The sequence below is a fragment of the Lagopus leucura genome, unplaced genomic scaffold, assembly GCF_019238085.1.
Source record: "Lagopus leucura isolate 7727_CA_CO unplaced genomic scaffold, USGS_WTPT01 Super-Scaffold_797, whole genome shotgun sequence".
Lineage (NCBI taxonomy): Eukaryota > Metazoa > Chordata > Aves > Galliformes > Phasianidae > Lagopus > Lagopus leucura.
In genome coordinates this window covers 1,949,793-1,962,832 of record NW_024962259.1, presented here as the reverse complement: position 1 = coordinate 1,962,832, position 13,040 = coordinate 1,949,793, and the positions used below count along the sequence as shown (strand labels likewise).

The 13,040-nt window shown below is 38.3% G+C and overlaps 1 protein-coding gene across 3 annotated transcripts in view; it reads left to right on the top strand.

Moving 5' to 3' along the window:
• Positions 1-12,240, top strand: part of HELZ (helicase with zinc finger) — a 59,367-nt gene extending 47,127 nt beyond the window's left edge. For 2 of the 3 annotated variants that reach the window (XM_042865130.1, XM_042865129.1), the window contains exons 24-30: positions 363-573; positions 1,055-1,131; positions 1,551-2,118; positions 2,501-2,741; positions 3,906-4,419; positions 7,112-7,364; positions 9,447-12,240. In XM_042865130.1, coding sequence (XP_042721064.1) covers positions 363-573; positions 1,055-1,131; positions 1,551-2,118; positions 2,501-2,741; positions 3,906-4,419; positions 7,112-7,364; positions 9,447-9,778 — 2,196 coding nt within the window. In that variant the 3' untranslated portion in view covers positions 9,779-12,240. The remainder of the gene's footprint in view (positions 1-362; positions 574-1,054; positions 1,132-1,550; positions 2,119-2,500; positions 2,742-3,905; positions 4,420-7,111; positions 7,365-9,446) is intronic. The other variant, XM_042865131.1, reaches the window with a different exon arrangement.
• Positions 12,241-13,040: the final 800 nt, after the last annotated feature.

Genomic DNA, 13,040 nt, shown 5'->3' with positions numbered 1-13,040 from the left:
GAAAGAGCTTTGTTTTACTGAACCTGTGGATACTTATGAAGCCAAAACCAGAATATAATAATTATTAAAATGTAATCTGTCCATCAACCTTTTCTGTCTTAATCTTGGCACCACAGAAGCCAGAATGGATTTCAGTGCAATAATTTTTACAATTGTCCTCTAAAACCTTTATTTTTTGCTCCTTGCCACTAGACTGTCATTATCACTCTCCTTTTCAGTGTTACCTGTAGCTGTGTGTTAGAGTGTCAGGCCACCTGATGTGTGGAAAGTTGCTTTTTACTGGTGTCATATAAATGTGCTTGTTACATTACTTCCTTTAATGAACCTTAACAGGTTGCATTTTTATTTTTTTAATTATATAGGTACCGTGGACGGGGTATCAGGGTAGGTTTGCAGTTGACCCTCGAATCATAACTCATCAAGCAGCTATGGCATATAATATGAACCTGTTACAGGCACATGGGCGTGGGTCTCCTATACCTTATGGCTTGGGACATCATTCACCAGTTAGTATAGGACAGCAGCAACAACTTCAGCATCCAGACAAGGAGCAGCATGAGCAAAGTCGAAATGGTGAGTATTTGAAATTCCACTGTAAATTAGTTTTCTTTTCCTTAAGTTTGTAACTTGAGAAATCCTTTCCATAACACCCGACTTTCTTTCTTTCTGCCTTTTAAGTGAAACTGAGGAATATGCAGAGTTAGGGAAACAATCAGTGTTTTATGTTTTACCAATACGAATAGAATAATTCAAATACTGTGGCATTCAAAAGAGGAAGCAGTCAGAACTTGTTGGGAAAAAAAAGAGGTGGGAAGATCTTTTCTGTTCTACAGTCCAGTGGTAAGTGCAAATAACATCAGCACCAGTTAAGCTGAAAGAACAACTAATTGAAGATTAGTGAAAAAAGCTCAGAGATTAGAGGAAAAGTTATTTGGGTAAATTGTGTTATATTTCTATGTTACTGTAAATGCTATACAAATAACTCTAAATCTTCCTCCATTTGGAAAACAAACTTCCACTGTAACTAGTTTGTACATTTCTTGAATGTTTTTAGGTAAAAGCGAAGGCACTGCTGGACCTGAAATCAATAAAATTCGGACACCTGAGAAGAAACCTGTAGAATCCAAGCAGGTTGGTTTGCCATGTTCTCTTTAATATTCCTTTTTTTCTAGATGCTGTTCTGCTCTTTTTTTTTTTTTTTTTCTTAAAAAAAGAGGCTTTCAATCTCTTTCTGACTTCATCATATTTTTATTTTTCGGTAATTAGAATAGTGACAGTAGGATTAGTTACCTTCCTTCAAGAGGGGAAAATAATTTAAATTCATTAGAGAACAGCAAGGAATTAAATTGAGGGCTAAATATGTCTGCTGTGCAATGAAGAATATATTTGCTGTTAAATAAAGAAAATAATAGTTCTGTGATGGGTAACGTTCCCTTCCCATCATACTGTAGGAGTTTTACAGACTTTACTCATTGTTAAATGGCTTTATTCACTGCTGACATTGTCTTTTGTTTATTAGGTATATTTTCTGAGTTCTTCTCTTTTTCTAGGTTGACTTAGACGCAAATTCTCAGACGAGAAGCCCGGAATCACGTTCCAATGTTGCTTACCCTAATGCTAAATTTCACCGTAAAGATAATCTTAACCCCAGGCAGCTGAATCTGCATCTCACCCCACCCCACTCGCAGTACGCAGTTCCCAATCGCCACTTCCAGCACCTGTCCCAGATACCAAGGCAGCCATATCCTCTGCAACAGCAGCAAAACCTTTTAAGTCAACAACAAAATCATTTGCCTGAACAACAAAACCAAATGCCACCACAGCAAAGCCAGGTAGTTCAGCAGCATAATCATTTGAACCAACAGCCTCCACAACCTTCGCAGCTTTCCCCTGCTTACCAGGCAGGCCCTAGCCAATCTTTTTTTAATAACCCAATTCCCCACCGACCACATTCTCCTGCTGTAGATGCTGTGATTTCAGAACAACACCCCCCACCTATGTTACAAGAAGTCAGTAATCCTTTGAGGCCTATTGCACAGCACAACCCTGTTCTGCCAACCCACTTGAACAACTTCATTGAAGAGAATCCATCAGGAATGCCCCTAGGGGACACTTTAGGTAGGTGACTTTTCTTTATTTAAATTGGGTGTTCAGTTATAACGACATTGAAGTGAAAATGAAGGAGTTATTTACCTTTCCAGGCATATTGCTCTGAATTGGGTCATTGTTGGGTTAGTTTCCATAAGTAATGTCATTGAGCATAATTTGCTGCTTAAGGCATGTTTGAATATTCAGCCCTTTATTAGAAGATTCGTGTTTGTATGATTTTCCTTATAATTTAAATAACCAGGTTATACACTGCATTGCAGTTAGTTGACAATAGGCCTTGAAATATGCTGTATAAAAGTATTTTTTTTCCTGACATAAAAATCTTTTTTTTCTCTTAAAAAAAAAAAAAAAAGGGCATTAGATAAATTTTTTTTTAAAACTATTTTTATAGATCGTATGCATGGAAATGTAGCTTTGGAAACAATAAGGCAGCAGCAACAAGCCAGGTTACAGCAATGGAATGAACATAATGCCTATCTCAGTCAAGGCACAATTCCATATCAACACCATCACCATCCTCATCTACCACATCTTCCTCAGCAACCAATTGGATTGCATCAACAGCAGCAAGTTAGGGCAAACTGGAAACTTGCCAGTAATACAGAAGATGAAACAGAGGCAACATATTCAAGGTATTTGTTTACTGAGTCATCAGAGCTTGTATAAAATTGAGCAGTAGGCATCTATCTGTAACACTGTGATCTGGTACAAGGCACTAAAAGGTATTGCATTTTGCTGCTGTTATTATGAAGGTTAAAATAGTTGGCAGGCTGACTTGCATCTATGCTTTTGTTATATGTTATGCTTTATTCTGTTTATTGGATCATAATGAAGCTATAGTGCTTTTTTTATTTGTCACTAAAACTGTAGTGAAGAAAATACATTTATAGAGTATCTCAGTGTTGTATTTATAGAGTGAGTATGGCAAGAGGGTAAAACCCTTGTGCTTTTACAAGTGGTATCTGAGAGTAGTTAAGGCCTGCTAAGCTGCAAGTTTTTCAGATTGAATTAGTCTTAAAAATTTTGGACTTCTGTGCTAAAAAACCAAGCCCCTGCCCACAGCACTTCTCCCAAGTCGAATCCAAACTTCTCTTCCTTTTTAAAAAGCCTTTGCTTTTAAAGAGGATTAAAAAATATGCTTATTCTTGAGATGCAGCATTAGGGGGCAAGAAGGAAAGCCGTTAAACGTAAGCCAAAAAAAAAAAAAGTTCCTGTGGCCACCAGCTTTAATCACATATATTGTAAAGGCCAGATTTTTAAATTGCCTCTGTTTACTGTCATCTCCTACTGTGCTTTATTTTCCATCTGGTTTGTTATAGCCATGGTAAAGCCTGTAAATGCTCTCTTATCTGACTCCGTAAAGTGCTGAACTGTGTATTCCCCACCTTTTGAAGAAGTTTGGAAATGTACAAGTGAGGGAAATCCCTGATTGTTGTGGATTTTACCTTTTAAAGAGTTAAAATTTTCCTCTAACTGTGTGAAGACTTTTGTATAATAAAGCAGGAAATCCTTACTTTGGTTGTCTCCTAAGAGATAACAAAAATTTGATTCTTCTGACTGAAAAGGAAATCTCAAGAGTTATTAAAACTTTGAGTTGCTTCAGGTGGGTATTTCATCCAATTAATCCTCTGTGCCTAATTTCTGATTGCTCACAGTCATACCTTTTGAAGTTAGGGTCAGCTCAAAGATGAGTGTATTTAAATCCAGTGTTTTGTGCTTTGAGTTTTCTCAGTCTCAAAGAGTGGGATTTTAGAAAAAAAACACCTTTTCTTGATACATTTATTCTGTCAATACAGATTCCAGGATTTGCTCAGAGAACTGTCACACCGTGATCAAAGTGAAAGTCGGGACTTAGCTGAAATGCCACCCCCTCAGTCAAGACTGTTGCAATATAGACAAGTTCAGCCCAGAAGCCCACCAGCACTCCCTTCTCCTTCCTGCAACTCTAATCACAGTGGTCACTTTCCTAACTTCACTGAAAACAACAGAGACATTGAAATCCCCAGTAACCCAGCATTTCAGCAGCATTTACCCCAAATATACAATCCCCCTTTCTCCATGCCATCTGAACACATAACCCCATCTCCCTTGAAATACCTGCAACCTGATGGATCGTGGACTTATGCTAACCTACAGCAGAATCACCTAATGGGGCAGGGCTTTCATTATGGTATACCTCCATTGCCCCATAGGTCACAACAAAACCCTTTTATACAAATACAGAATCATCAGCATGCAGTCGGTCAGGAGCCATTTCATCCACTCACATCTCGAGCAGTATCTGCTTCTTCGCTCCACAGCTTAGAAGAGGTAGGCGTTTTTGTCTGCTTATGCAATTGTTGTGTCATTTTAATATCAAGTTATATTTTGAAATGGTCATGAATGCAAAAAATGCCTCATGTTTTAAAAGCTTCACACCAGGGATTTCTTTGAGGTCGAATTTTCTTCAAGTCTTCTGTTTACCCTTTGTGTATTTGTGGTTCTCCTCACTGCAGGTATAAAGTTTTCTCTGCTTAATGGGAGGTTACCCCAGAGAGAGAGGGAGGTTTTTTGGGGGGAGGGGGGATTGTTTTGTTGTTTTTTTTTTTCCTCCCAATCGTTGCTCAGTTATCTGCAGTCATTTGTCTGGAGTGCAAATGAACCACGCCTCAAGTGAAAACCCATGAAATGATTCTCTGGACGTCAGCATGGGTCAGCGAGCCACTTGTCTTACTGCTAAACTGAACGTGTGTGTTTTCATACTAATTGGAGACCAGAAACAGTAGGTTTTTTTTTTTAATAAACATGGTATAAAGCTTGATTTAATAAATCCCACCTGACCTGAATTAATTCTGTCTGAAGCCATTCTGTGTATTTTAGGGACTTGGTGTTGCATATCAGTGCAAAGATATCCAGCTGTGTAGCACGAATCCTGGTCCAGCACAGACTTGCTACCAAAAACTGTGTCTGTCCTTTCAGTCCTTTTTGCTCTGCACTCTCGTGGATGTGGTGTTATTTGATTGAAGACTGTGAGCACATACAGCTAGGACAGATTGTGTTGTGGACAGAGATCTTTAAACCCTGTTGGAATCCAGAGCGCTAAGGGGTGTATGGTGCACAGAGAGGGAGTGCTGGAGCCTGGCTGCATTAAAGGAAGGGCAGAACTAATACTCTCAGATAATCTTGGACTGACTGCATGTGAACAAATATTGTTACATAAAATTAAGTGGCCTGTTCTGCGATACATTTCTGTGAGGGTGTATAGAGTAGCTATGGTATCTGTGCTCATTGCTGTCCCGTGTAATACATCTTTCATTGCCTTTTGATTTCTGGAAGTAGAAAAAAACTTTCTGTGCCTGAGAAAAATAACTAAAATTGAATTCTGGTGCATCTTACAGATTTTTGTCTTCTGCAGATCCACAGAGGTTAATGCAGTCCTCGGGCCCAGCTAGAGCCGTAGTAAGATTTGGATTTATAGGCATTTAGAAATTCTTTGTCTCAGTCCATTAAGCTGTATCACCTTGTATAAAATCTAATACTTTGTGACAGCATTTAATGCCATCAGTACAGCGGGACATAAGAACAATGGCTCTTCAGCAGTAAACTATTAAATATTCCTACAGAGTTTGTGACAGCTCCTGCTATCTGAAGACAAATAGATTGAGTCTTTATGTAATCAGAGCAAATTCATTTTATTTCTTATTTCTTCCTCATTTCTTCTTCCTTTGAAAATATGTGACAGAAATGCAAAATGTTGTAAAGGTGTTACGAGACAGGACTTGCTTGTACAGTTTTCAGGAGGGCTTGAAAGCTTTTCATGTGTGTAGTTAAGCCATGTTTGAACGTATCAAAGGGAATAGAATCATAGAATCATAGAATCATTGAGGTTGGAAAAGTCCTGGCTCGTGTTCAGCCAAGTGCTGACCAACACCGCCAGGTCTTTTGCAGCCAGGCAACTTTCCAGCCACTGCACTTTGGTAACTTCCCAATCACTTACCAAAAATATGAAGTTGACCGTTAAACTTAATAAAAGGAAGGGCTTTTGACTTTATTCCAGGCTATAACTTACAAGTTTTGCTTCTACTGATGTTATAGGATATCCAAATGTTATTTCCTTGATATATTGTAGTTTAGTAGTTGTGATAGGAGCGCACTCCTTTTTCTGTTCTATAGGTGATACAACAAATTGGTGCATTGCAAGCAAGTTTTTGATACTTCGTGGCTCATTTTTTGACATTTCATTAGAATGTTTGCATTTCCACTTTACTGAGTGCTTCCATGATTTTTCTGTAATTTGTGCCCTTGCTAGCACAGTGCAGAAGAAAGCAAATGCTGTTGTGGTTTTTGTTTGTTTTTGAATAAACTATAATGCAATTAGCTTACTTTGAGTCCTGAGAAAGCCTAGTGGTTCTGTGAGTCTTGAAACCAACAAGTTAATGGAGATTCTGCCACTTTCATTTATGTGATCGAGAGAATTTTCGGAAGGAAGGAATTTCTGTGGTTTGAGATAAAATTCAATTCTTTGCATTGTTTTTCTTGAAGTTGTGCACTTCTCCAGAGCCTTCATTCTGTGTGCATGTACATGAAATCAAGTGTACATCTGCATTTCTTTAAACTCTGGACCTTGGAATTGAATTTTCTCATGTTCTCATATGTTTTTGTGCTTCCTTTATATCTTGTGTAAATGCTGAGTGTCTTTCTCATCACTCTGAGACACATTTCCTGTGTAGGAGTGTAAGATATAAGGGTTGGTTAAAAAATAAAAGTAAAAAAAGAAAAGAAGGAATCTTAGTTAAAGCGCTTTACACATCCTCCATCTGTTTTGTGTGGCTAAAGTACTTACATACAACATATATTATACAACATATTTGAAATGCACTGGTTTTTTTTTTCTAAATACCCTTTTTTTCTTTCAAGACATGGAATGGAAAAAAATTGGAATGAAAAAATGGCATTTGCTACATAAAGTTGAATAAAAGGACCGAAGGGTCTTTTTTGTTGTTTTTCTCTTTTGTCTTTGCAGTATGAACCAAGAGGACCAGGCAGGCCGTTGTACCAAAGAAGAATTTCCTCTAGTTCAGTCCAGGCTTGTTCTGAAGAATTAAGCACTCCTCAAGACAGTCTTGGTCAGTGTAAAGAGCTTCAGGACCACAGTAATCAGTCATCCTTCAACTATTCATCACCTGAGTTGTGGGTAAACTCCTCCTCATCTGCCCCATACCCAAACATTCCATGCAATGGAGCCAACAGAGCAGTTCCACACCGGGAGTTGTTAGGTAGGTACAGACTCGATCTTTGCTTCTCTCTCCACTCCATTAAGGAGATTATTTAGGTTAAGTTCCTTTGTGCTAAGTTAAAAGATTCAAACTCAAGGCACATCCTTCAGGCTCTTTGTGCTTTCAATGGATAATTAAAGAACTGAATGCATGATTTTATTCTCATCAAGGGTGGTGTCCATTCCTGGTGTTGTTCTGTAGGTTTTGGGGTCACTGACAGGAAGAGCTCAGGAACCCTGATTATGTTGGGATCTGTTGATACCACCTTTTGTTGCTTTAATGTACAGATGAAGAACACGTTAATGAGTAAAATCCTCAGAGCAAATACCTATAAATATAAAGTGACTTACCTGCATGTTTGCTGTCCAGAAATAAATGCTAAAGTAAAGGGACAAGTTTCCTGTGAATGTGTTCTCTGTTCTGGTTAAGTATGATTTCTGTTTTGTAGATACATGCATATACAGTGTTGTCCTGACCCTCATCCTTTATTTAACAGTTCTGAAACAAATCTCCCATTTTTATGAATGCTGTGCTTTTCTGCTTTTGCAGCTCTCTATGGTGATAATATTTACAGGCCAAATGGGCTTTGTAGTGCTGGAAGTTAATGACTACTAACCTCAGTGTTTTTGGTTACTTTTATATCCATGAGGTAAAAAATCCACAAGAATGAGAAGCTATGAACTAGTCCTGTGTCTGTATTCACTGCCTGGGAGTGAGCACTCGTGACACCAGACAGTTCAAGGACTTATATTCCCTGTACATCAGAAATGGCTGTGGCTCAGCTATTCAGTTCTATCAGCTTGGATTTATGGAGAGTGCAGAGAGAGCTGCTATGAATCACTTGGTGTTGTTATAAGCAGGCACTTCTCAAAATTGCAATTTGAGAGCTTGATTTGCAGAGTTGTTTCTCTTGATAGGAAGATAGGGATTTAAGTTCTTGTTCAATATGTGGGGTTTTTTTGTTTAGTTTTCCATATTTTCATCTCTCCCATGCCTCATTTTCACCTCTGGCCATACTTGTTGGTTTTCTTCCCTTAGTGCTCATCTGAGGGGGCATTTTGCTGGTGTTCTATGGGCATATTGTTGTTCTGTGGATATGCTGTTGTTTATTTGCTGTTTTTTTACCTTAGTTTTGTTTCGAATCATAGCAACCTTAGTAAAAATGTTTTGCTTATGTTCTTTCCCCATTATTCTTCTAAGGCATTTTTGAGTACTTCATCAACAACAAAAGGGTGAGCACAAAACCCTTCCAGTGAGAAACAGAACTGTATACCTCTGATTGTGTATCATTTGATCATACGTTCTTGTGTGTGCACTTCAAAATAACATTATGAATTTAAAGAAGTAAATAACTACAGAATATATCTGTTCCTCAACTGCTGAGCTGTTTTATCTGTAATAAATACCTGCATTTCAGTGTAGTTTCTCTAGCTGTGTAAGACAGCAGAATTCCCCTGATAAAATTAAGATGCTTCATTAAGATTCAAGAAATCCGAAGGCAGTTTTATACCTATGGTTTAAAGAACTGCTTTTTCCTGTAGTAAGAAGTTGTTAAATATGGATCCAGAACGTATCCACCAGTGGAAATGCACTTAGACAAAGATATCATTAAGTTGGGTAGCATTCGGAAGGCCAAGCTGCCGCTTGAGAATGCATTACATGTGGTGCTGCAGATTGCAATTTGAGCCTTTTGTGGTGTAAACCAAGAAGAATGAAATGCTCTTTGTGCTGTGTCAGTGGATGAAATGTCTAAATTAGGGTACATCCCATTCCGAAGCAGCTTACCTTCCATCTGTGCAGTACTGCAGGTTCAGTGTTACCAACTCTGAATGTGTGCATGGAGAATTGTGTCCAATGATGTCAGTCTAATTAGCATTGCTGGCAAGGCCACACAAGGGCCGGTAGCTGGGAGTGCAGCTAGGTAACTGAAGAAGAAATTGCCTTGGACAAAGAGGAACTGAATAGAGAAAATTGGTCGGGGGAAAGGCTACCAGCAGAGGTAGTTTCTGTACCCCTCTGTGCCCCTTTGAGCTTTCTGAAGTCTGCTGTTCACTTGACAGACTCTGCTTTCTCCTTTCCCAGCTCCGCTGAAAACAGTCAAGCCCCCAGAGGAGCACCTGAAGGCTGAAAACATACAGCTCTCCAATTCCTTCAACTACAACGTGCTGCAGCATCTCGGCCAGTTCCCACCTCTCATGCCCAACAAGCAGATCATGGAATCCAACAGCACCAGCCAGCAGAACGCTGGTGGGAGCAAGCCTGTCATGTCCTACGCAAGTGCTCTGCGGGCTCCGCCGAAGCCCAAACCTCCTCCTGAGCAGACAAAAAAGAATAGTGACCCTTTGTCTTTGTTTCAGGAACTTAGCCTAGGTAGTTCATCAGGTAGCAATGGCTTTTACTCCTATTTTAAATAATCAGATTATTTTTTTTAGAGAGAACTTAATTTTTATTTGTGTCAGTAGGTCTAAGATAGTTGGGGCTTCACCTGTAGTTGCAAATATTCCCTTTGTTTATATTAGTAACTATATCCTCACCTAATTGCTTTGCTGCTAGACTTGCAACTAATTTTTTTTAAATTGTATTCCATTATTTTGCATTTTTTGATGTGGGTCGTTTTTTTTTTTTTTTTGGAAGCTTTTCTGTAGGAAAACACACACATTATTTTTTAATTTGTGTAATGTTAATGATGTGTTTGTTGCATTAAACTAGCAGCTGAGAGCTTACCTGTAAAACTTCAAAAGGAAAAAAAAAAGAGGAAAAAAAGAAAAAGAGAAAAAAAAAAAGAAAAAAAAAAAGAAAAAGGAAAAAAAAAAGTTTGTCTAAATTGTATTTAAAAAGATTGTAAGTAGCATTTACATTTATTCAATAACATTAGCATACTATGCTGGATTTCTGTACCAGAAATGGCCAGTTAATGTAAAAATGTATGTTATTTCTGCTTAAATTCATTTAATTTTTTTTAATAAAGATGCAGCATCTTCTAAATACTTTCAGTTTTATCAGCTTTTTTGTGAAGGGATGCTGCATTCTCAGACTTTTATAGTTTTAGATCCTGTATGATGTGGTATTGTATTTTCCATTCACTGTAGGGTAAAGTAAAGGCATTCTTTGCAGACACCTATGCCATTGTTTGGAAACATTCAGATAAAAAGTATTGGTATACTGAAAAAGGAAAAGAAAACAGCAACAACAACAACAAAAAAAAAACAACAAAAAAAAAAGAAACAAAACCAAAAACCCAAAAAAATGACATTTTATTTTTGGACAAGCTGGTAATATAAGCTTGTTTGAGAAGTTAATTTGATAGGTTTTTTAAATGAATCATGAAGCTGAAAAGAAATTTTTAGGTATGTTGGTGCTTAGTAGATTTAATAACTATTTTAAAAAACAAATGGCGTGAATTTAGTAAAAGATTTCTTTTGTTTGTTTAATTTTTTTTCCATTATGCATGTGTAAATGTTTGTAATCTGGCTTTTTCCTCCCCCTTCTCCAGTGGTATCAAGAATTGTGCCGCTTTAATTTTTTTTTTCCAGTAAAACTTTTGGTACATTATTTGATGTTTACATTAAAATGTGACATTATACAAGGAAATTCAGATATTTTGCTAACTGTTTTGTTTGAGGAACGTCATTAAAGAAGAGATTTAATGTTTGTCAAAGCTGTATCCAAATTAATCCAAATCTTGTGGGGTAAGAATGGTATCCAGGTTGCTTATCTGAGTCCTGCAAAATTGTGCACCAACCTGGGCCTTCAGGAGTACAAACTGAGGGGAAAAAAAAAGCAATTAAAAAAAATTAAAATTGAATATTGAAAAAAATAAGAAACAAGTGTGAATGATAACGCAGAAGATAATCTTTGTGGGTAAAGATTTCTGGTCTTGCACACTGTTCATATTTTGGATGGGGTGTTCGCTTAGTTTCTCCAGATCAGCAGCCCTCCTTTTACACTTGAAGAAATCCCTTCAGATCTGGGAAACGCTGAATTTTTTACTGAGCTGGGTTTCTTTGCAGTGTTCCTCTGCATACTACACACAGGATTCAAGTGGCAGAGCTGTGTGTGTGGAGGTGATGCCAGGTTTTCCAGCTGTCCGTGGGACGCCGTGCAGACCGGCAGCGTCTGCTGCTGGATCCCTTGAGATTTTGACTCTGGTCACAATCATTATTTTTGCATTTGACTTCACGTTTTAAAGCAAGGGTCTTTACCCAAAGGGGCTGATTTAAACTCAGTACACTGCGGAGGTTTGCGTATAATTTTTTTATTAGGAATCTTTGCTGGTTTATGATTCAGAAATTTTATCTGAGAAAAAAAAAAAAACCTTTTTTGTTTGTTTTATTTTTTGGCTGTAAAGAATAGCACGCGTAACTCGTTAATTTATTTCCTAACGTCTATACCAAACAAAAGATGCTGGGGGAGGGGAAAGCCCCTGCCAAGATGAGCTGAGCCCTTCAGCACGTGGCATCAAATCACGAGGACTCAAAAACGAGTAGAGGCCAAATTCTGCAATTTTGGGTTTTGTGCTGATCTGAAAGCTGCAGAAATAGGTCCACGGGAAATTCATTGCAAGGGCCGGGCATGTGCTCTGTACACGTTAGCCTCAGTCATTTTATTTCAGTGGAGCTGTGCCGGTCCTCTGAGAGCCTGGCACTCCTCTGAGAGAAGCAAAATCTGTGTGCCTGAATGTTATAGTCTGGGAGGAGCTGTGGGTGAGACGTGCAAGACTATGACAAGAGAATAGGTAGGGTTCAAATGCACTTCACTTCGCCGAGTTGGCATTGTAATTTCAGGGGTTTCAAAATCACTCATTTATATGGAGCAGTCTTTTGATTCTGTTCACCATATTTGAATATTAAACTAATAAACATCACTTGATAATTTACCGCTATCTGTGAATCAGTTAAAGGGGAGATGGCTGCATCTGACCACGCTCTGTTCTCTTTCATGCTTTATCACATTTTACCTACACTGAAAATATGGGTATTTTTGTCATGTGCTTTCAATTCAGTAACTCCATGCATGTCCCAGCAGGTTTGGGTCGCCAATTTATCTAAGTGCTGCCACCTGGAAGTCTGGGGAGGATACGGTGGAGATCTTCTGTCTGCTTCGGTTGTATTTGTAATGAATCCGTTCTATTTCTTGGAAGTTTATTTTTCTTTTTCCCCAAAATGTTATTTTGCAATGCTTTCTCTAGCCCTCATGCCACGCACACAGCCCTGGGTGGCTTCTTTTGTTTTTTAAAGCGATCTGCTCAATTGTTATTGCAGTCGTAGCTGCTTAAAAAAACCCCAAATCTGTTCTGTAAGCTCTTTTGGGGCTTAATTGAACTCTTATGAAAATCACATTAAGCCTTACAGATGGCTCCAGTGGGCTCAGGCTGCACTGTAAATACAGAGCTGTTGCAATTACAGTAAGAATTGATGAGTTTAGATTCTTGGTTTGTGTAAATTACCTCAAATTGGTGGAGGCTTGGGCATTTTCACTGTTTGGCTTCTTGACTTTTTTTATACTAAATAACTGAAATGTTATGTTTGAGATTACAATTAATGCCAAATCCCATGCTCCTTGTCCAGGAATAAACACCCACTGTTACCTACAGGACGTTTAAGTGACTGGGTTGTCCAGACCTGTGTTCAGAAGGTGCATTTACTAACGGAGGGGACTGCTTTTATTCTTCACAGT